Below are 16918 nucleotides of genomic sequence, written 5' to 3' on the forward strand. Positions count from 1 at the left end.
GCAGCGCCGAGTGGGTTTTAGGCTAACTCTAAATTAAGTTTGTGCACATAAAAAGAAGACACACACACACAAGCGTGCGCGCAGTGTTTGGCTATATGATACACTCAAGCTGTTAAAGTATTGACTTTTAAGTAAGCGTCAGATATTAAGCATAAAGGCGGAGATGCACCAAGCCAAGACTACAGAATCATACATTTGTTATTGATTGTAATTGATGATATTTTTTATATATATATTTATATAAAATATATACCCCAAATTAATTCCAATACTTGTGTTTATTGTGTGTATTTGTTCAGCAAAGTGTTGGGGAAAAAAATGGATATCTGCAAAAAAAATCACTTTGAAAAAAGATATTTTGATCATAACTATGAAGATCCAGCATGATATGAGCCAGATTCCCCCCCCAAAATGCCTCCTGGAGCGTCAATAAGACACCTTTTTGGAAAGATTAGGACCTAAAGAATCAGAATCTGCAACAAAAACCACAATGAAACAAAGACTTGGCCTGTTAGGAAGGAGTTTCAGTCAAAAACTGTGTTTTTCTGTTCAAAAATTAGAAAGAATACGTATTTTATGCCAAAAGATTGTCTGAATGGGGCATGCTGGGACTTAAAATGGCTGCGGGAGGACTTGTATGTATGTTGTAATCCATGCAAACCCAGAGCTAATGATGTATGCAGTGTATTCAACACACTCGTTACCAATGAAGTAGCAATATAATGGTATCGAGTGCCTGTATGTGAGTGCTTTTCCAATAATCCTCTATATTAAAAGTCCAAACACTTCGCACTTTCCTTCATGCAGATGACGTCGTCTTCGTAGTAGCCGTCGTCTAAACTGAAACGTTATTTGCAAGATGTCCGCGTTCATAACCGGGCTGCGTCATCGCCGTCTAGATTCTTCATTTTAAAGAGACGAGGCGCACGTTCCTGGTCTGTTATTCGCTTTTTTCTGGTTCCATTCAAAGCTCGCGAGTGCATTCAGAGAACTGCACAAGAAGACCTGATTTATCTTTTTATCTAAAGTGCTATGTGTGCAGCCCTCCTGAGGGATTATTGACTTGGGGTTTAAACCGCCGAGGCCCGCTTCTCCCACCGTCAAAAACCGGAAGCTTATCAAAGAGGAAGCAATTTTTCAGAAGTCACTCTGTTGCTTTTTGATTTCCTCTTTTCTTTTTTTCTTTTTTCGGCAACTAAAAGCACAGGATGCTAAATAAATGCTGCAGGAGCAGAAGGCGAGATGAAGGATGCGCCAACGTGACTTTTTTTTCTTCTCGGTGCCGATACTCGTAGCGACGCTCGAGCTTTTCGGGTGATTTCATGTTTAATTGATGAGCCGCGCGCCGCTGTGTGCGGACGAGACGGGGATCATTTGTTTTAGGTCGGAGAGGACGAGACGTGAAGTTTGCTGTCCAAACTTAAAAAAAAAAATTTAAAAAAAGTATCGTACTTTAACAACTTTTGGCAGGAAGGAAACAACCTAAAATTCTACGATGCAATAATTGACGGTATATAAACGTTAATTAACCCCCTCCTTGCACGTCTAAAACCGTGTCAAGCTGATGAACATTTCGATGCCAAAATCAACCAATGTTTGCCATAAAATAAGTCTTTTTTTTCCACATTTGAACAGTTTTTGGACTGAAACTCCTTCCTAACAGGCCAATGCTTTGTTTTAATTGTAATTTCTGTTGTGTATTCAGGTTCTTTAGGTCCTAATGTTTCCCAAAAGGCGTCTTATTAGTTTGTCAGCACTGAACAATACCGTTTCAAAAACTATGGAACTCTCAAGGACTCTTTTAAAAGTGATTTTTTTCTGCAGACTATTTTCCCTAAGACTTTGCTTTTGAGGTTCCTGCGACGACTCAAACGGGGAAAAAAGGTCTAGAGACAATATTGTCTCGGGTTAAATTGAATATACCTGCTCTGTTGTCACCACTCCTCTAGCTATCTGAGTCTAATGGCGTCTTAATCGTAGCGTGGCGAGCCCGAGAGGAGGAAGACGGCGGCGTAAATATTTCATCTTCGAGTCAACGTCGGTGCTTTAAACCTCTCAATTAGCCCAGCTCAGTTTGCTGTCCATTTGCTTTAGTTTTCCAAAAAAACACAGTGCATCCTGGGGGATTTTCTCCCCCGTGGCGAGATGAAAGGAGCTGTGATTTTTGGCCAAAGCGCCCTCCACTCCCTCCCCCAAAAAAACCTTTAAATACCACTGGATGTCAAGAGTTGAAATGTCTCATTTCCTCGCGTGTCTCTTCCCTCCACCGCCGCTTTTCAAACATCCAGCAAAAGGATATCGCTGTAGTTTTTTTTCCCCGTGGTAATGGCCGCTCTGATTGACTCGTGGTTAGTGCTCGTCTTTCTGGCGTTTGCACAGACACACACACACACACACACACACACACGAGCACTCTAACTTGCCAGCAGTACATTTATGAAGTGTTTTTGTACACACACACGCACGCGCAAGGAGTGTTGTCTGTTGTCGGTAACCGATCCTCTTGTGGCCGCCGCAGACCTCCAGACGCCGGCTCAGCCGACAGAGCTCACGGGCGGCGGCGGCGGCGCCACCGTGGCAACCGGGAGGCACCACCACGCCGCAAGAGAGGAGCCGGCGAAGAGCGGCGCGCAGGGCGAGGCCGCCGACAAGCCGTGCACCCCCACCACCACCACCAGTGAGTGTCACACACACACACACAACCTGACACACAGCTGTGATTGATGAGAAGGGCGAGAGGGGGAGGTCATGCATGCGGGTGGGGGTGAAGCCCCGCCCCCTTTCAGGATGAGTTAGATCACAGCTGTGCCACACGCCGGCTTTGATTGACATGTAGTCCATCTTCTCCTGTGCAAGAAATATCTGAGTACCTTTTTTTTCTTCTTCGGTAACTCGCCGAGTTCAGTTCTTTCTTCTTCTTCCATCTTTGACGCAGCAGCGAGCAGCTGTGTTGTCTTACAACAGTATACCAGATGTATGTGGCGCCTCACACCTGCCTGCTCACACACATATACAGGTACACACACACACGAGCATAGGCACATATTTCTCGTCAGCGGAGCAGCATCACAGCGAGTAGCCTCATTAGCGAAGGCTTGCTCTCTCCTAACCACTCCGAACATGACCACGCCGTAAAGCAATTACATGCCCACCTGTGGTAAACGGCAGGTGCCTAAGGGTGAAGGGAGGGCCAGGTATGGGCAAGGGTGGCAGACTAATGAGGCTGTTACCTGAGCGAATCCAAGATAAGCAGGGTTTAAAAAAAAAAACAATTATACATGCTTCCACCTGGGCCTTAAACATTCACGAGGTGAACATGAAACTAGATGAGGTGTGTGTGAGAGTGCGCAGGTAGATTACCACGCGTGTGCAGGAGCATGTCCTCTTCTGCGTCTCTGCAAATCAGCGTTCTTTGTGACACGGCTTCATCTCACTTTGAGCCTTAATCAGTCAGTTGAGATTGATTTGTCTGTGTGTGTGTGTAGTGCAAGTGTCCAACACCAGGTGGCGCTTGTCCCTCACGAGAGCATCTCCCCCCCCCCACCTTCCCTCTCCTCTCTTGGACTCCCTGCTGTGCAAGGGAGACTCTCTCTCCCCCACGGGAGAGACGAGGGCCTCTGTTGGTCACCGATAAATACTGAAAGACTCTGGAGATGTTGCCGTGTTGAGATCTCAGTTCATCTTTGTCCTGCGACGGCAGCAGAGGGAAAATAAAGGGAAGGTAATATTTAATGAATTGTTTAATTTCCCTCCATCAATAATTCAGTGGAGGGTAAACTAATGGAGCCAAGATGGACGACTGTCCATGTATGTATGTATATATGTGTGTGTGTGTGTGTATGTATATATGTGTGTGTATGTGTGTATATGTGTATATGTGTGTGTACATACACATATATATACACATATACATATATATGTGTATATATATGTGTATGTACACACACTCACTCACTCACTCACTCACTATCAACAGCCTGATTCAACATCTTTTGACTCAACAACATAACGTGTCTTTACCATCTTGTGATAGCGCATATTATTTTATGATGATGATGATGATGATGATCACATGGTGCACGTCTTCAGCTCCATCTCTCGTGCACTAACAGCTCTGATTGCTTCATTACACATCCACCGCAGCGTCTTCATCACATCCGTAACGACGTGGCGCTCGTAAAGGAGCAGCGAGCGCTACTGTTAATCAGCTAATTGATATTTTTTAAGGAGCGGAGGGTTGCAGTTTAGGCTACTTTTTTTTTTCTTTTAGCTGTATGTTTTTTATCTACAAAGCCAAAATGTCACAGATGCGGACCACCAATTTGGAAGCTCTCTCTCGGGAAGAGCCGTTATCAGCCTCCACCAGAGGCTCAATTAATTAGACTAACCGGCTGAGGTGATTAATTTGTGACATCGGCAGCCAGTTCTCACCTGGAAGCACCTCAGCGAGGCGGCTATTAGGCTAATTGATCACAGGAGTCGACGATGTCGGGAGATGTGACACGCCGTCGCAATGAAAAGCGAAGGGGAGGAAAAAAAATGGAAACTTGTTTGTGTAATCGCAGCCGGGCTTTCCCCGTCCTCCTCCGTGGAAGGTCGGGACGCGGGAAGGTTGAAGTTATCCTGGACCATTACCTGGACGCCTGTCTGGACACCATTTTTTTAAATTTATTTTGTTTTGGTTCTAAAAAGGAGGAGGCTTTTATTTGGGCCATCCCTCTTCTTTTGCCTGGAGCCGGCGATTGCCTGTGACATTCAGATTATATGGAGCGGTGGCGGGTTTGAGATGCGCCGCGAGGGGAACCGCGGAGAAAGTTGTGCGAATCGGGTGTTTAAAAAAGCAGAGGCTGTGGCTAAGCCCGGTTGTTGAGATCTAGATAGTGTGTGTGTGTGTTGGGGAGGTGTAGCTGCTCCTGGGTCAGCAGGAGGTGGTGGTGTTGGGACGATCTGCGAGGGGGGGTGGAAAGGAAACCTCCTGCCGTTAATGCACATGAAAACAGGAAGGAAGTAGATGGCTCCTCTGCTCGCCTCCTTTCCTCATAGCCTCGCCTCCCTGCCCCGCTCCATCCTCCATCCTCCCAGCTCTCTCCCGACACTCCCTCCCTGGAGAAGGAGCAAAAACCCAAGCCCCATTACGCGGGCCACAACTCCGGGTTCATCCGTAGTGCACCACCACACGGATCTGGTTCACATGGGGTGCCTCGCTTTCATTCATTATTAAGGCCTCCGTTTTTTTCTTCTTCTTCTTCTTCTTCATTCAATCATGGCTGCTTGGCTTTTTAGATTTCTTTAACGTGACAGACAGTCAGAAGACATGTGCTAGTGATTGCTTCACTAAATATCAATGTCTGATTATAAAACCTTTTATTAGATGTCACAGTCGCTACTTTTCCCCCCATTTTTGTTAACAAACAAGTTTTGGCACGGTGTTTTTCGACGAGATCTTCAACCGAGGAGGGGGGGGGACCGTGCAGCGGCTGCATAACGCGTCGCTCAGCGGCCAACGCCCTCAAGGCGCCGAGCCACCAACGTCCTGACGCTCCATCGCATCTCGCATGCTCGCATCACAGTAAACCTGACAGCTTCCTTTTCTCCCCCCGTCGCCGATCCATCACGAGGCCTTGATGGGGGATATTTAAAGTCGCAAGGACCCCTTTTTTTTTTTTTACCGCAGGTTAAAGTAGTTACCGCTTTAAAGGATGGCCTGGATTCTTTTTTACCCGCCCGGGACAAAGAGAACCACTGGCGGGGGTCACAGTGCGTGGGAAAATAGGTTAATAAGAGGGCAGTTTTCTTCTTCTTTTTTTATAAACACAAAGCAGCATCCTCCGTTTACAAGGACACTGGACCCAGCACACACTGGCTGAATGGTGACGTTTAACCTTGAAGCGAATGTGGTCGCTTATGCAAACAATATCTCCCGAGGATCTGCTTTACCTGCAGCAGGTTGTTGCGCCGCACTTTGACGCTATTATTTTGCGAAATGCGAGTCAAGTGCAATGTTTTTCTTGTATGTCTTCGGGCAGATATCGTCCTCTATTCAAATTACTTCCATTATCATCTTACATGTGAATAACTGCACCTACAGGACACGAGTGGCATCGTGTTGTGCGGCTGCAATCATTCTTCAGCTTCCTCCAGGGGGGGATAAAAAAAAAAAAAACAGCGGTCAACAGCGGGAAAAAAAAGTGTCTTTCACCCCCGAAAAGCTAACGTTATAAAGCGGCTATTAGAACCGGACACTGATTCTCCCGTAAGCCACCTCTCGGCGAATCCAGAAAGGAAAAAAAAAACACAATCTCGGAGTCGCGCGCCCCTGACACCCGGTGGCGCCCGCTGATAAACATCCATGCAAAACAACAACACAAAAAGCGTGCAAAAAATCCCCGCGAGCGCCGAGCTTAAGCTGCCATTTTTGTGGGCACGGATGCCTCTCGGATCATTGTGGCGCCAAGCGTGAAATGAATGTAACATCATCCGTGAGGCCATTTATTGTTTTTTTTTGGGGGGTGCAGATGAGCCGACATCAGCGCTAGCGCCTCCTGAAGATTCATTCGCTGTCCGCCGGTCTTGTTTCTCTGCGTGATAAGTGTGCACAACTGACCGAGTTGGCCCCGTTCGCAGGGTTTTAATGTCTGTTTTTCCCCTCTTGCTATGCAGCACACACACATATATATTTATATATGTTATGGTAAACGGCTTACAGTTCTGCCTGCAGAGTTGCACCGCGATGATTGATTGATTTGCCCAATAACTGCAAGCTGTGCTACTAAGGATGTGAGGAAAAAGGCTTGGCAAAAAGCTCTCGCGGCGGCGTCTCCGCCTACGCGCCCTCCCCCCCCCGACACGTCGCTCTGATTGACTGATAATCCGGATGGCTGGACCTCAAATGACGCGTTCATTGTGTTTTTTGAGATTCTCAATTCTCTTTCCAGGAACATCGGGCCTGTCAGGTATCCGGCGGTAGACTGGAGGGGGTTTAGATTTGCACAAAAAGGGATCGGCTGTCCTCGCCGTTCCAATTAAAGCGGATCTGGAGCCGTGCTTTCTATGATAAGTGGTCCGTCTCTCTCTCTCTCTTTCCCTTCAGCTTCTCCCACAACATTAAAGACGAGCCCAACATTTCAGTATTTAGGTGCCGCAGACAGAAAATTACACAAGGTCTCCCGGGCTTTTTGCTCCCCCATTGTTTTTCCACCGCGGCGCAGTCGATTAGTCAATTTTTGGTAAACATCAGAAGCGAGTCGACGGGTAAGCGGACCTAATGGGGTGTATTCCCCCTCCCCGCTTGGTTCTGATAACTTGTAATTGACTGGAACAATTGCAGGAACATGACGCATTAGCGCTTGATTAGTTGGAAAAGCACTCGTACATTTGTTTGTTGGATTCAAATTATCTTTTGTGCTTTTGTGCACTTCTCAAACCCGGCTTGATGGGAAGTGAACTGGTGAACAAAGACTCGCTTACAGGTTGTCTGTCTGACTTAACATCTATTGCCCATCACAAACACCTCGACGCTCATTTTCAGAGGTGTGCTTGGTTGTTTTTTGTTGAAATCGACCAAAGGTCGGTTCTAGTTTTGGTCCGTTTTGTCTTTTTTGTGTGCTGGTTATTGGTTGTGATATGTATATCGTCTTTTCCACAGAATACTAGATAAACTCGCTCTGAAACACAAACCCAGCTGTCCCTTTGCACACATCTCTCTGAAAATAGACGCATTAAGGCGACATTAAGTCACATTAGACCGCCGCAAGAATAGGAATGAGCGGCGACCGGGTTTTTTTTTTAATTACATCAAATTACTCTTAGAATCGCACTTATCCAGCCTAATCACCACATCTCCATTAAACCCAGAAATGAGATGCAGCGAGCCTCTCTCTCTCTCTCTCTCTCTCTCTCTCTCTCTCTCTCTCTCTCTCTCTCTCTCTCTCTCTCTCTCTCTCTCTCTCTCGGCAAAAGCGGCGCTCTCCCGGCTAACTAGTCATTACGACGTGTCGCCGAAAGGTCGAGGGGGTGTTACGCAACGCCGTCGGCTCTCGCGTCCAGAACCGTGAGCGCCTCGTCGTCTTTGTCGTTCCGCCAAAACTCGGCTCGTCGTCAGCGTGTCAGTCGAGCGGCGTCGACGTGACGCGTTTCAGAATGAGCTTTTTTGGGATGGTTTTGGGAGCCGGTTTCTGCTGTTTTTGTTGTTGTGATGCAGCGACGTTTGGGGGACAAAGAGGCTGCGAGAGAGAGAGTGAGAGAGTCTCTCTCTTCGATTTCCCCTTTTCAGTAAAGCTTTACACTCGGATCAATCAGGCATTTGACATCCCACCAGTTAGGGAGTTGACTTCATTGTATTTGTTTATGCAATCACACACGGGCGCCGTGCAAATTCAGTTAAATACAAAGCCGCCGCCGCCGCCATCTGCAGCGTCCAAAGGAATTAGCATACAGTTGAATTGCCGTCACTCCGGTGGTCTTTTCAGGATAAATTATCACCCAGAGCAAGATTTATTACCCAGCTTTCGTATTCGATTGTCTCACATTATGAGCTGTGAGTTTGTTGCTCTGTAAAATGTAGAATATTCTCCACGGTGGAAACTGTTTTTTTTTTTTTTTTGCTTTCAGTCGGTTCACTTTTTTTTTTAGGAATTCTTAATTAAAGTTCCTTTAATTCAATTTTAGGCTTTTGCACATTGGAGAACGACGATATTTTTTTTTCTCTCGCTCTTGATCTTTATCACGTTACGCTGTTACGGTCGGGTAAAATGTGGTTTTGAAGTTATGAAAAAAAAGTTTTGCAATGTAATTTGTGAGATATGTGTGGGAAGGCCGGATATGTTAAACTTCCATCGCCTCCAGAAAATCTCCCAAAAAAAGAACTAACTAAAAAAAGAGGAGCGAGTGTCCACACGCAGGAACGTTACTGCAGATGAGCATTCATCTGTTCATTTAGAGTCACATCAGGACTCTGTATGTTTGGCTCTTTGCGTCGGTGATCTTGCTAACGCGTCATTTTAAAAACATGTAATTTAGCCGCAGTGCTACGCAGCTTCAGGTCGCGAGAAACAAACCGCATTGTCTTCCTGTTGCAGCCCAAACAGCAAGACTTAGCAGCTCAGTTTAACGCTTTAAACGCCGCTCGCTTGGCCTCAAGACGATGCAGAATTTCGGGGCGAATTAGAGAAATAAACTGCATTGTCTTGTTTTCACAAACGAGGAATTCACCGCGGCAAAAGGTGCAACATTAGACGAGACGACATTAAACGTTAGACAAGACAAACAGTCTATGACAACACGGTGCAATGTGTATAAAATTAAGTATGCAGTAGAGATAAAGTGCTCAGACAACAAATAACGTTAGTGCTAAAGTGTATGTTTAAGTAACATGTGTGGTTTAGTTAAAATTGATTAAGTGGCAGCCCAAATTTTGATCGCCGCCCAAACGGCAAGAATCAGCAGCTCAGTTTACCGCCTCGAAAGGCCGCTCGCTTGGCCTCAAGACGATGCAAAAATGAGGCAAATTAGCACAGTGCCGCTTGACTCGCTCGCCCGAGGCTCACTTCATTGCTGCCAGACATCTTGCGCTCTCCATGAGTGTTTTTTTTTGTTTTGCATTGAGAATACTTCTTATGCGCGGGTCTTCTGTTGGTTGTCTGGTTTCTGTTTTGATCGCCGCCTGCAGGCAAAGTTGTTGACTCAGCCAAAGCGAGAGCCGGGAGCAATCAATAGCAACCCTCCGCAACATCTCCAAGTCCCCGACTCCGGCTCCACCGTGGGGGCCGGCGTGAGCTCGGATTAGCTTTTTCGGTCTAGACGCTGTCTGGCCCCCGACCGCACAGCCGCACAGCCGCACCTATATATCCCATTTCGCTCCCGAGGAGAGCGAGACAATGTAAGCTGATTTGATTTTTTTCTTCTGCTTTTCTTTATCAGATAATGAGGGATATATGATCTACTGTAGACGAGCCCTTTAAACAGAGACAACTTTTTTTTTTTAGTTCTGTGCAGAAACTACACACCATTATCCCCTCGAGTGCAACACAGCCGAAGCCCATCGCCTCCAACCGTTGAAAACATGTCGTGAGAAAGTTTCACGGGCGACTAGAAGACTTTACAGCAGGCGGATGACAGAAAGGAAGCGGACTTTTTGTCTCAGCCTCACTCAGGGTCTTTATTCTCCCCCAAAAGTCGGGTTTTGGAAGTGTTTACCCGAGCAAATAATGTCCTTACTAATAGCTTAAGACATCGTGACCTCACGCACGTGCAAAGAGACTTCGTTTTGATTTAATTGCCGCCCCCTCCGTCTTAAAAGCCAATGAATTTTTTGAACTCCTCCACCGTGGCGTCGATGTAGAGCAACGGCTGCCCGCGTAAAAAAAAGAAGAAAAAGAAACGTGTTTTTAATTTAATATCCCTTTCTGCCGAGTCCCATTATCATACAGCTGTGACGACCTGAAATCCCCCAACAGACTCGCAGAGGATCTAATTGGTATCTAATCAAATCAATTTAGCGAGTGTAAGTGTTCTGACAAATAAAAAAAGTGCGACGGCTACCCTTCACAGACCGCGGCTGAAAGGAAAACATAGCAGGCCCGATGCTCTGATAATGTGTTTTTTAATTGCTTGTTGGAAGGATAAAGGACGCAGTTTTTTTGTTTTGGAGAAGATCCGTTTACCTCTCACGGGACATTCATCACGTTAAAGGACGTTCGAGGTCGGTCCAGAGTGAATTTTTTAAAAAGGTGACGATAACTTTAAGCGGGAAAAATAGCTTCCAGTGGTGACATTACATTGGAGATAACCTTTACAGGGCGCAATATACTAAAAAATGGGTCAATAATGACGAAAAAATCTGCTGTTTGGTCCACATTTTTGAACCTGATCGGCAAAATGATGCATGGAAAATTACTTTCTGGCATTTTTTTGTAAAATCTCAAACTATATAATGATCAAATATCTATCTATCTGTCTATCTGAATGTATCTATATATCAAAAATGAAACTATCTATCTATCTAAATGTATCTATTTATCTAAATGTATCTATTTATCGAAATGTATATATCTATCTCTAAATGTATCCATCTATCTATCTCATGCATGTTTCCCCTCTCAGGAGTTCAAAGTACTGTAAAGAAAAAAAAGAAAACGTTGTTTTGATTTATATTCAGGAGTTGTTTCACACGGACGGAGACATTTTCAGCAAAAAGGGCCCTCGTTATGTGCGCGAGGCGGCGATGCCCGACCCCGCGAAACGAAAGAACAATAGTTAAATGTCACATTGCCGCCAATTAATTGGTCGACCTCCTGCTAGAATCGTGCGAGAACATTGCCTTTTTTTTTTTTTTAAATATGCCAAATCGCTTCGAATGCAACATTTTCAGACGTCGGGAGAATGTTTTTCATTTCTCTTTCATGGGACTCTGCAGTCTGAACCAACGCGTTTTTCGGCCTCCCAAATGTGCCGAGCTTCTTCTGTCCACGGATGTCGATGGAGAGCTTGTGTTAAGACGCGATCTGATCCCTTCTCCGCACGTTGTGGACGTCACTGTTCTCCATCGGAGAGGCTCTAACTCGCGGGGCGCGAAAAAAAAAAAGGGTGCGACGACTCGAACGTGAGTCGAATGAGCCGGTATCTCTTCACCTCGTCGCTCCTCTCGCCTCGCACGCTTGTCTGCATGCGTGTTCTCGCTGTGGGCGACAGACCTTCCCCCCTAGAAGGCCTCCAGACCCTGCTTAGTGTGTGTGTGTGTGTGTGCGTAGGCTGACATCTCCAACAGGAGTTGCAGCTGCCGGTGCGTTGGGCCGTGTCCGGCGTCCGAGAAGAGGGCACCGCTGGCGCCGTCGTTCCACCGGCCATTTACTGAGCAGCAGAGAGGAGAAAGGACAAAGATGTAGATGCTCTGGCTGAATCGTGTCTTCACTTCCTCCTCCTTGCCTCCTCACCGCCGTATTCCCTCTTTCTTTTCTTCTTCTTTGTGCCGTATTGATGTGATTGACCCACCTTCCAACAACTCACAGAGCTCTGTGAAAAGCCTGCGGTGACAAATATTCCAACATCATTAGCCAAAAGCTAAATTCGTGTACCTATTTATCTGTTTTTTTCCGGGCACTTTACAAAAGCCGAGTGACGGGCGTGGAAGTGTGCAAGTTGTCGGGTTCATCTTCTCCATTACCGTTAATGGGCTTTTTGTTTTAGGCTTTTAAAAAGGTGTATAATGCAAGATGTTTCGATCTCAGCGGCGCAGCTCGTAGCTCACGGTGCCAACGGGCGGATGGGGAGTTGCAGCGTGTGTGTTTGCGCGAGTGTGTGTGTGTGAACATCAGGTTGTTTAGTGGAATTATGGCTTAATGGAATCAGTCTTGTCTGGTTGACTGGAAGGTTTCTGTTTTTTTTTTTATCACCGTGGATCCCCAGAGAGAGTCACCGGGCGTAAAAACCACAACTTTATTTTAGCTTGAGCTTTGGCGGCGCTGACGGGAGGTTTTTGTTTGTTTATGCGAAGCGGAGGAGGAGGAGGGGGGGAAGAAGATGAAGAAGAAGAGGAGAAGGGGGAGGGGAAGAAGAGTATGAGGAGGAGGAGGGGAAGAAGTGGAGGATGAGAAGGAAGAATAGAATAAGAAGAAAGAGGAAGAGGATGAGAAGAAGGAAGAAGAAGAGGATGAGAAGGAAGAAGAGGATGATAAGGAAGCAGAAGCGTATGAGAAGAAGGAGATGAGGAAGAGGAAGAAGAAATAAAAAAGGGCGGGGTGCAACACAGCAATTGAGGGAAGTGAGTGATATCTTTCATTTCAGGGAGCGAGGATCATTTATTGATCTGGACGTTTCATTAAGTGTCGGCTCAAACATGTCACATTCAGTGACAAACGGCCGTCTTCCTGTCACGACCCCGAGGCCAACAGTCTCCTTCCTGGCCCCGCCCCCTAACCCCGCCTCCACCTCCTGGCCCCGCCTCCACCTCCTGCAGCATCTGCCGTCGCCGTTTCACACACTTCCTTCCTCCATCTGCAGGAAACTCTCAAAGCAAATAAGGGCTCTCTGTAAATGCAAAAGTGCACGAACGGAAACCTACAACATGCATGTATATGTAAATATATATAAATATATATATGAAATATACTACTGCGGTTAAAGCCGAGTTGATATTTACTACGATAAACTACTTTTACCCCTCAGCTGAATGGAAGTAATTTAAAATTCAGCTGATAAATGGTCTTCATTTCACCTCCACCTATGCTTAGAATATTATATGTGGAATATCTTTAGCATTATTCATTCATGCTCATCATTTGTGTTATATAAACAGTCTGAAAGGGAGGGAGGGGGGAGAGAGGGGAAGGGCGGACGTCCTCTGTTAAACCTGTATTTTTATTCCCATATTTCTAAAGACTAAAAAATTTAAATTATTCATTTAGTTTAAGTGATTAGGAAGCATTCAATTGGAATTTGTTCGGCAGTCACGGCGAGGGGATATACAGCTTTTGTGTTGTGTTAATTACAGCTCAGTGGAAGAAGAAGAAGAGGAGGAGGAAGAAGAAGAAGAAAGAAATGGCTGGAATCCCCCTGGGACGGCAAAAAATATAGTTTTCAAGCTTAATCTTTTATACTTATGCTCGGAGCAGCGAAACCAAAAGAATTTAGATTCTGTTAACGTCTTGTGTGTGTGTGTGTGTGTGTGTGTGTGTGTGTGTGTGTGTGTGTGTGTGTGTGTGTGTGTGTGTGTGTGTGTGTGTGTGTGTGTGTAAAACATACCAACTAAAAGCAAAAGCATGCTTTAATTTGCTTCTAGGATTAATGGCACTTCCTGGATGTCTGCATCCGATCACGCTGATGAGCTCCGGCAGACTCTTTGATAGTGATGTCATGCTCTCGCCGGAGCTTTTTGATGAAACTGCTCTCGTTACTAATCAACAGATTAGTTACGACAGCTGGTCCTCTTTGTCGTTGCCGAGGCCGTGTTTTATCTAACTTTATTTGCCGCCATGTTAATTATATCAACACGTTTTAAGTGTGCCTTTTTAATCGTGCATGCAAGAAGGTTTAGAAAGCAGACGAAAAAGGGGACAATGGCGCCTTTTCATGATGTGATTTTTGTCAAGAATCACGGTCGGTCGCCGGGTAGTTTTGCGTCGGTGCGGGTTTGTTTTATTTTTTAAGGCGCTAGCTCCTCACCCCTCCTCCCGCCCTCCTCCCCCCGCAAGCTCCTCCCTCATCAGTCGCAGGTGATGAGAGCACGGCGGATCAATACTTCATTAATGTTACAAGATTGAGGCCCCAACTCCAGTCGATTCCAATGAACCCGACCGGCGAGAGGAGTTGGAAAGCCGGGCCGGCGAGTCCTGTGGCCGAGTCTTTATACGCCTCATGCGTGTGTGTGTGTGTGTGTGCATCTGTGCGTGTGTGTGTGTGTGTGTGCAGAAAAGCCCATCGGCAGCCGATCAGCACTTCTCCAATCTCTCTAGAAATCGTGAATTAGTTTGAGATCAGCGTTTTGCATGCTGTACATCTCTTGAGCGTTGATGCGATGCTTAATTGCTTCTGTGTACCTTTTTTTTTTAACGTTTTAAGTTATCTGATCGAGCCGCGTGAGGCGATGCTATCTTTAGCAACACGCCACCGCGGCGCCAAGTCGGATATTTACATCCGTGGCAGTAATAGTTGTGATCCACCTTCAACCAGCTGCTTTAAACCTTAATCATCGGGCGTTTGTATATCGCCAGAAAAGCTTCCCCACTGCAGCCTTTTTTTTTTTTGAAAGTCTAATATTTTTCTATTTAAGCTCTTGTTGCAAGTCTTCCTTTACTTCAAGTCAGAGCTGAGGTTTATAGCCCCTCCCCTTCCTGTGACAGACAAACCCTTTGGACAGGACTGCTGCCAACATGCACACACATCCCATTTGGGTATCACACACACAGACACACACACAGAAAAGCCCATTTGTTTATTCTTTGGCACTCGTTTTCATTTGGTCTCGGCTTGTTGTAATATATTTCCCAGCATGCAAGCGTACCCCAGCGTTGACCCGGGTGTCCTTAATGTGATGCCAGGGAAATGTAGCTCATTGCCATGGAAACACACACACACACAGACGCGCACACACACACTCTAAGTAGGTGAGACAACAACAGGGTGTCTGTCCAGGATCGGAGAGGACTGCGTCTGTGTTGACGCACATCGGCTGACTCGGCTGTTGATACACAAAAACAAATAAATAAATAGTACTGAGCTCGAATCGGTTCAAGTTGGCATCGGTACCAAGGTTTTTAATCTGGATGAGCAAAGTCCAGTTGAAAAGTTGACCCACAGACTCACACGGTTGCATATTTAACTTCCTGGTCCGCGTGCTCACCGGCCGATGACGGCACGTGTCGCGGTTTTAGCGTCCCGCGCATCATCCAGAGTGATAAACCACGCGTATACGGATCATCGTGTCGGGCTCATCATTTCTCAAAACGATGCACTAAATGTTTAGTCTTCATTCGTTCTGTTTTTACAATGTGTGTGTTTTTTATGTGCGGCTCCTAAAGTCTGCTGCAGCGCACAAAACTGCTGCATCGCCAACGCCAACGCAGCCAAATGCTCATTTTGAAATGTGGGCCGCCGCCGCCGCCGCTGAGGAAATGGAGTCTGGACCCAGATCAGATTTACAATTTTGTAAATGGACGGTGTGTTTGCCAATAGATGTGGGAGGCGGGCCAAGAGGAGATGATTGCATTAAGTGTACAGAGTGTCTGGTTTGGAAGTTTGTTTGTCTTCCTTTTTAGATCACATATTTGCTTCTATATGCTTTTGGCGCCTGTTTTTCGTTTACTGGTCCCAAACCAAGAACTCAGATACAGCGATTAAACCAAATGAGACGTCTTATCTGTAGAAGTGCTCGTGGGTGGCTTTTGTTACCTTTGAACATACGGCCCGCGGGCCCAGATCCGGCTTGCCAGGGGGTCCAAACGCACCACAAACCGGTTCCAGCCCACTTAAGATCAAACTGGTCTTGTGGCCCCTTAACTAAAATGAGTTTGACACCCCTGGGTTAAGGGGCTAGGCTAGCTGTTTCCCCCTGCTTTCAGTCTTTGTGCTAAGCTAACCACCTGCTGGCTGTAGCTTCTTATTTACTGCAACAAAATAAACAACAAACTGAATTGCAACAGTAGCCGATTGGAGACAATATTGGCGACATTAGGTTGAGCGTGCACAGCGAGTTAGTGCTGATGATGGTGTGGCATTGAACCCACGGACCTATCATACCAATCTATCTGAGGCGGACACGCCCGCCTTTTACGGCCTCGTGCGCGTCTTGGGAGCAAATAAAAGTAATAAATAGCCGACGGCGTAACGGCATTAGCTCGGCGCGCTCCTGCACTTCCTCGGATCGTCCCTCATGTAAACCGTACATGGATATGTATCTGGGTTATTCTGGGAACTCTGGGAGGGGAAAAAGAAAACCGTCAGCGTTTAACGCCGTATAAATGTTCTCTAAAATCTGTTTTGTATTCTAATTTTATTCTACAAAAAATTCATTGCCTTCCCTTTTTTTTTTATTGTCTTCTCTCCAGCACAGTCCGGCCTAAAGGCATCGGCAAAGAATGCAGTTGAGTTGTCCGTCAGTGTCACTGTTGCTGTGGGTCTCTTGGGGCTTTTTATTTGCGTTGGAAACGTGTGTGTGTGTGTGTGTGTGTGTGTGTTTGTGTGCAGACACTATCCTGAAACTATGCGTGTCGTCTGCGATGAATATTTCCACCACTTCCTTCGACTTACCCGCACGTTTTTCAGCACTTTTTAATTATTACAAAGGGCTCGTCTCTGCTCTCTCTCCACCCGTCAGCATATCCACCCTCTGGTGGTTGCTTCTGTGCATTATTTAGGAGTCATTTGCTGCCATTCGGCTTCACCTTTCCCCTCCCGCCGGAGCACGCCACCTCGTTCGCTGCCTCGA

At 46.2% G+C, this 16918-nt stretch overlaps 1 protein-coding gene across 1 annotated transcript in view; it reads left to right on the top strand.

Annotated features, from left to right (window-relative positions):
* Positions 1-16918, top strand: part of atad2b (ATPase family AAA domain containing 2B) — a 64874-nt gene that overhangs the window by 25437 nt on the left and 22519 nt on the right. Inside the window, exon 24 of the mRNA XM_068577543.1 lies at positions 2519-2677. Coding sequence (XP_068433644.1) covers positions 2519-2677 — 159 coding nt within the window. The remainder of the gene's footprint in view (positions 1-2518; positions 2678-16918) is intronic.

Source organism: Clinocottus analis, unplaced genomic scaffold, assembly GCF_023055335.1.
Source record: "Clinocottus analis isolate CAN_PGR_092001 unplaced genomic scaffold, fCliAna1.0.p SCAF_15, whole genome shotgun sequence".
Lineage (NCBI taxonomy): Eukaryota > Metazoa > Chordata > Actinopteri > Perciformes > Cottidae > Clinocottus > Clinocottus analis.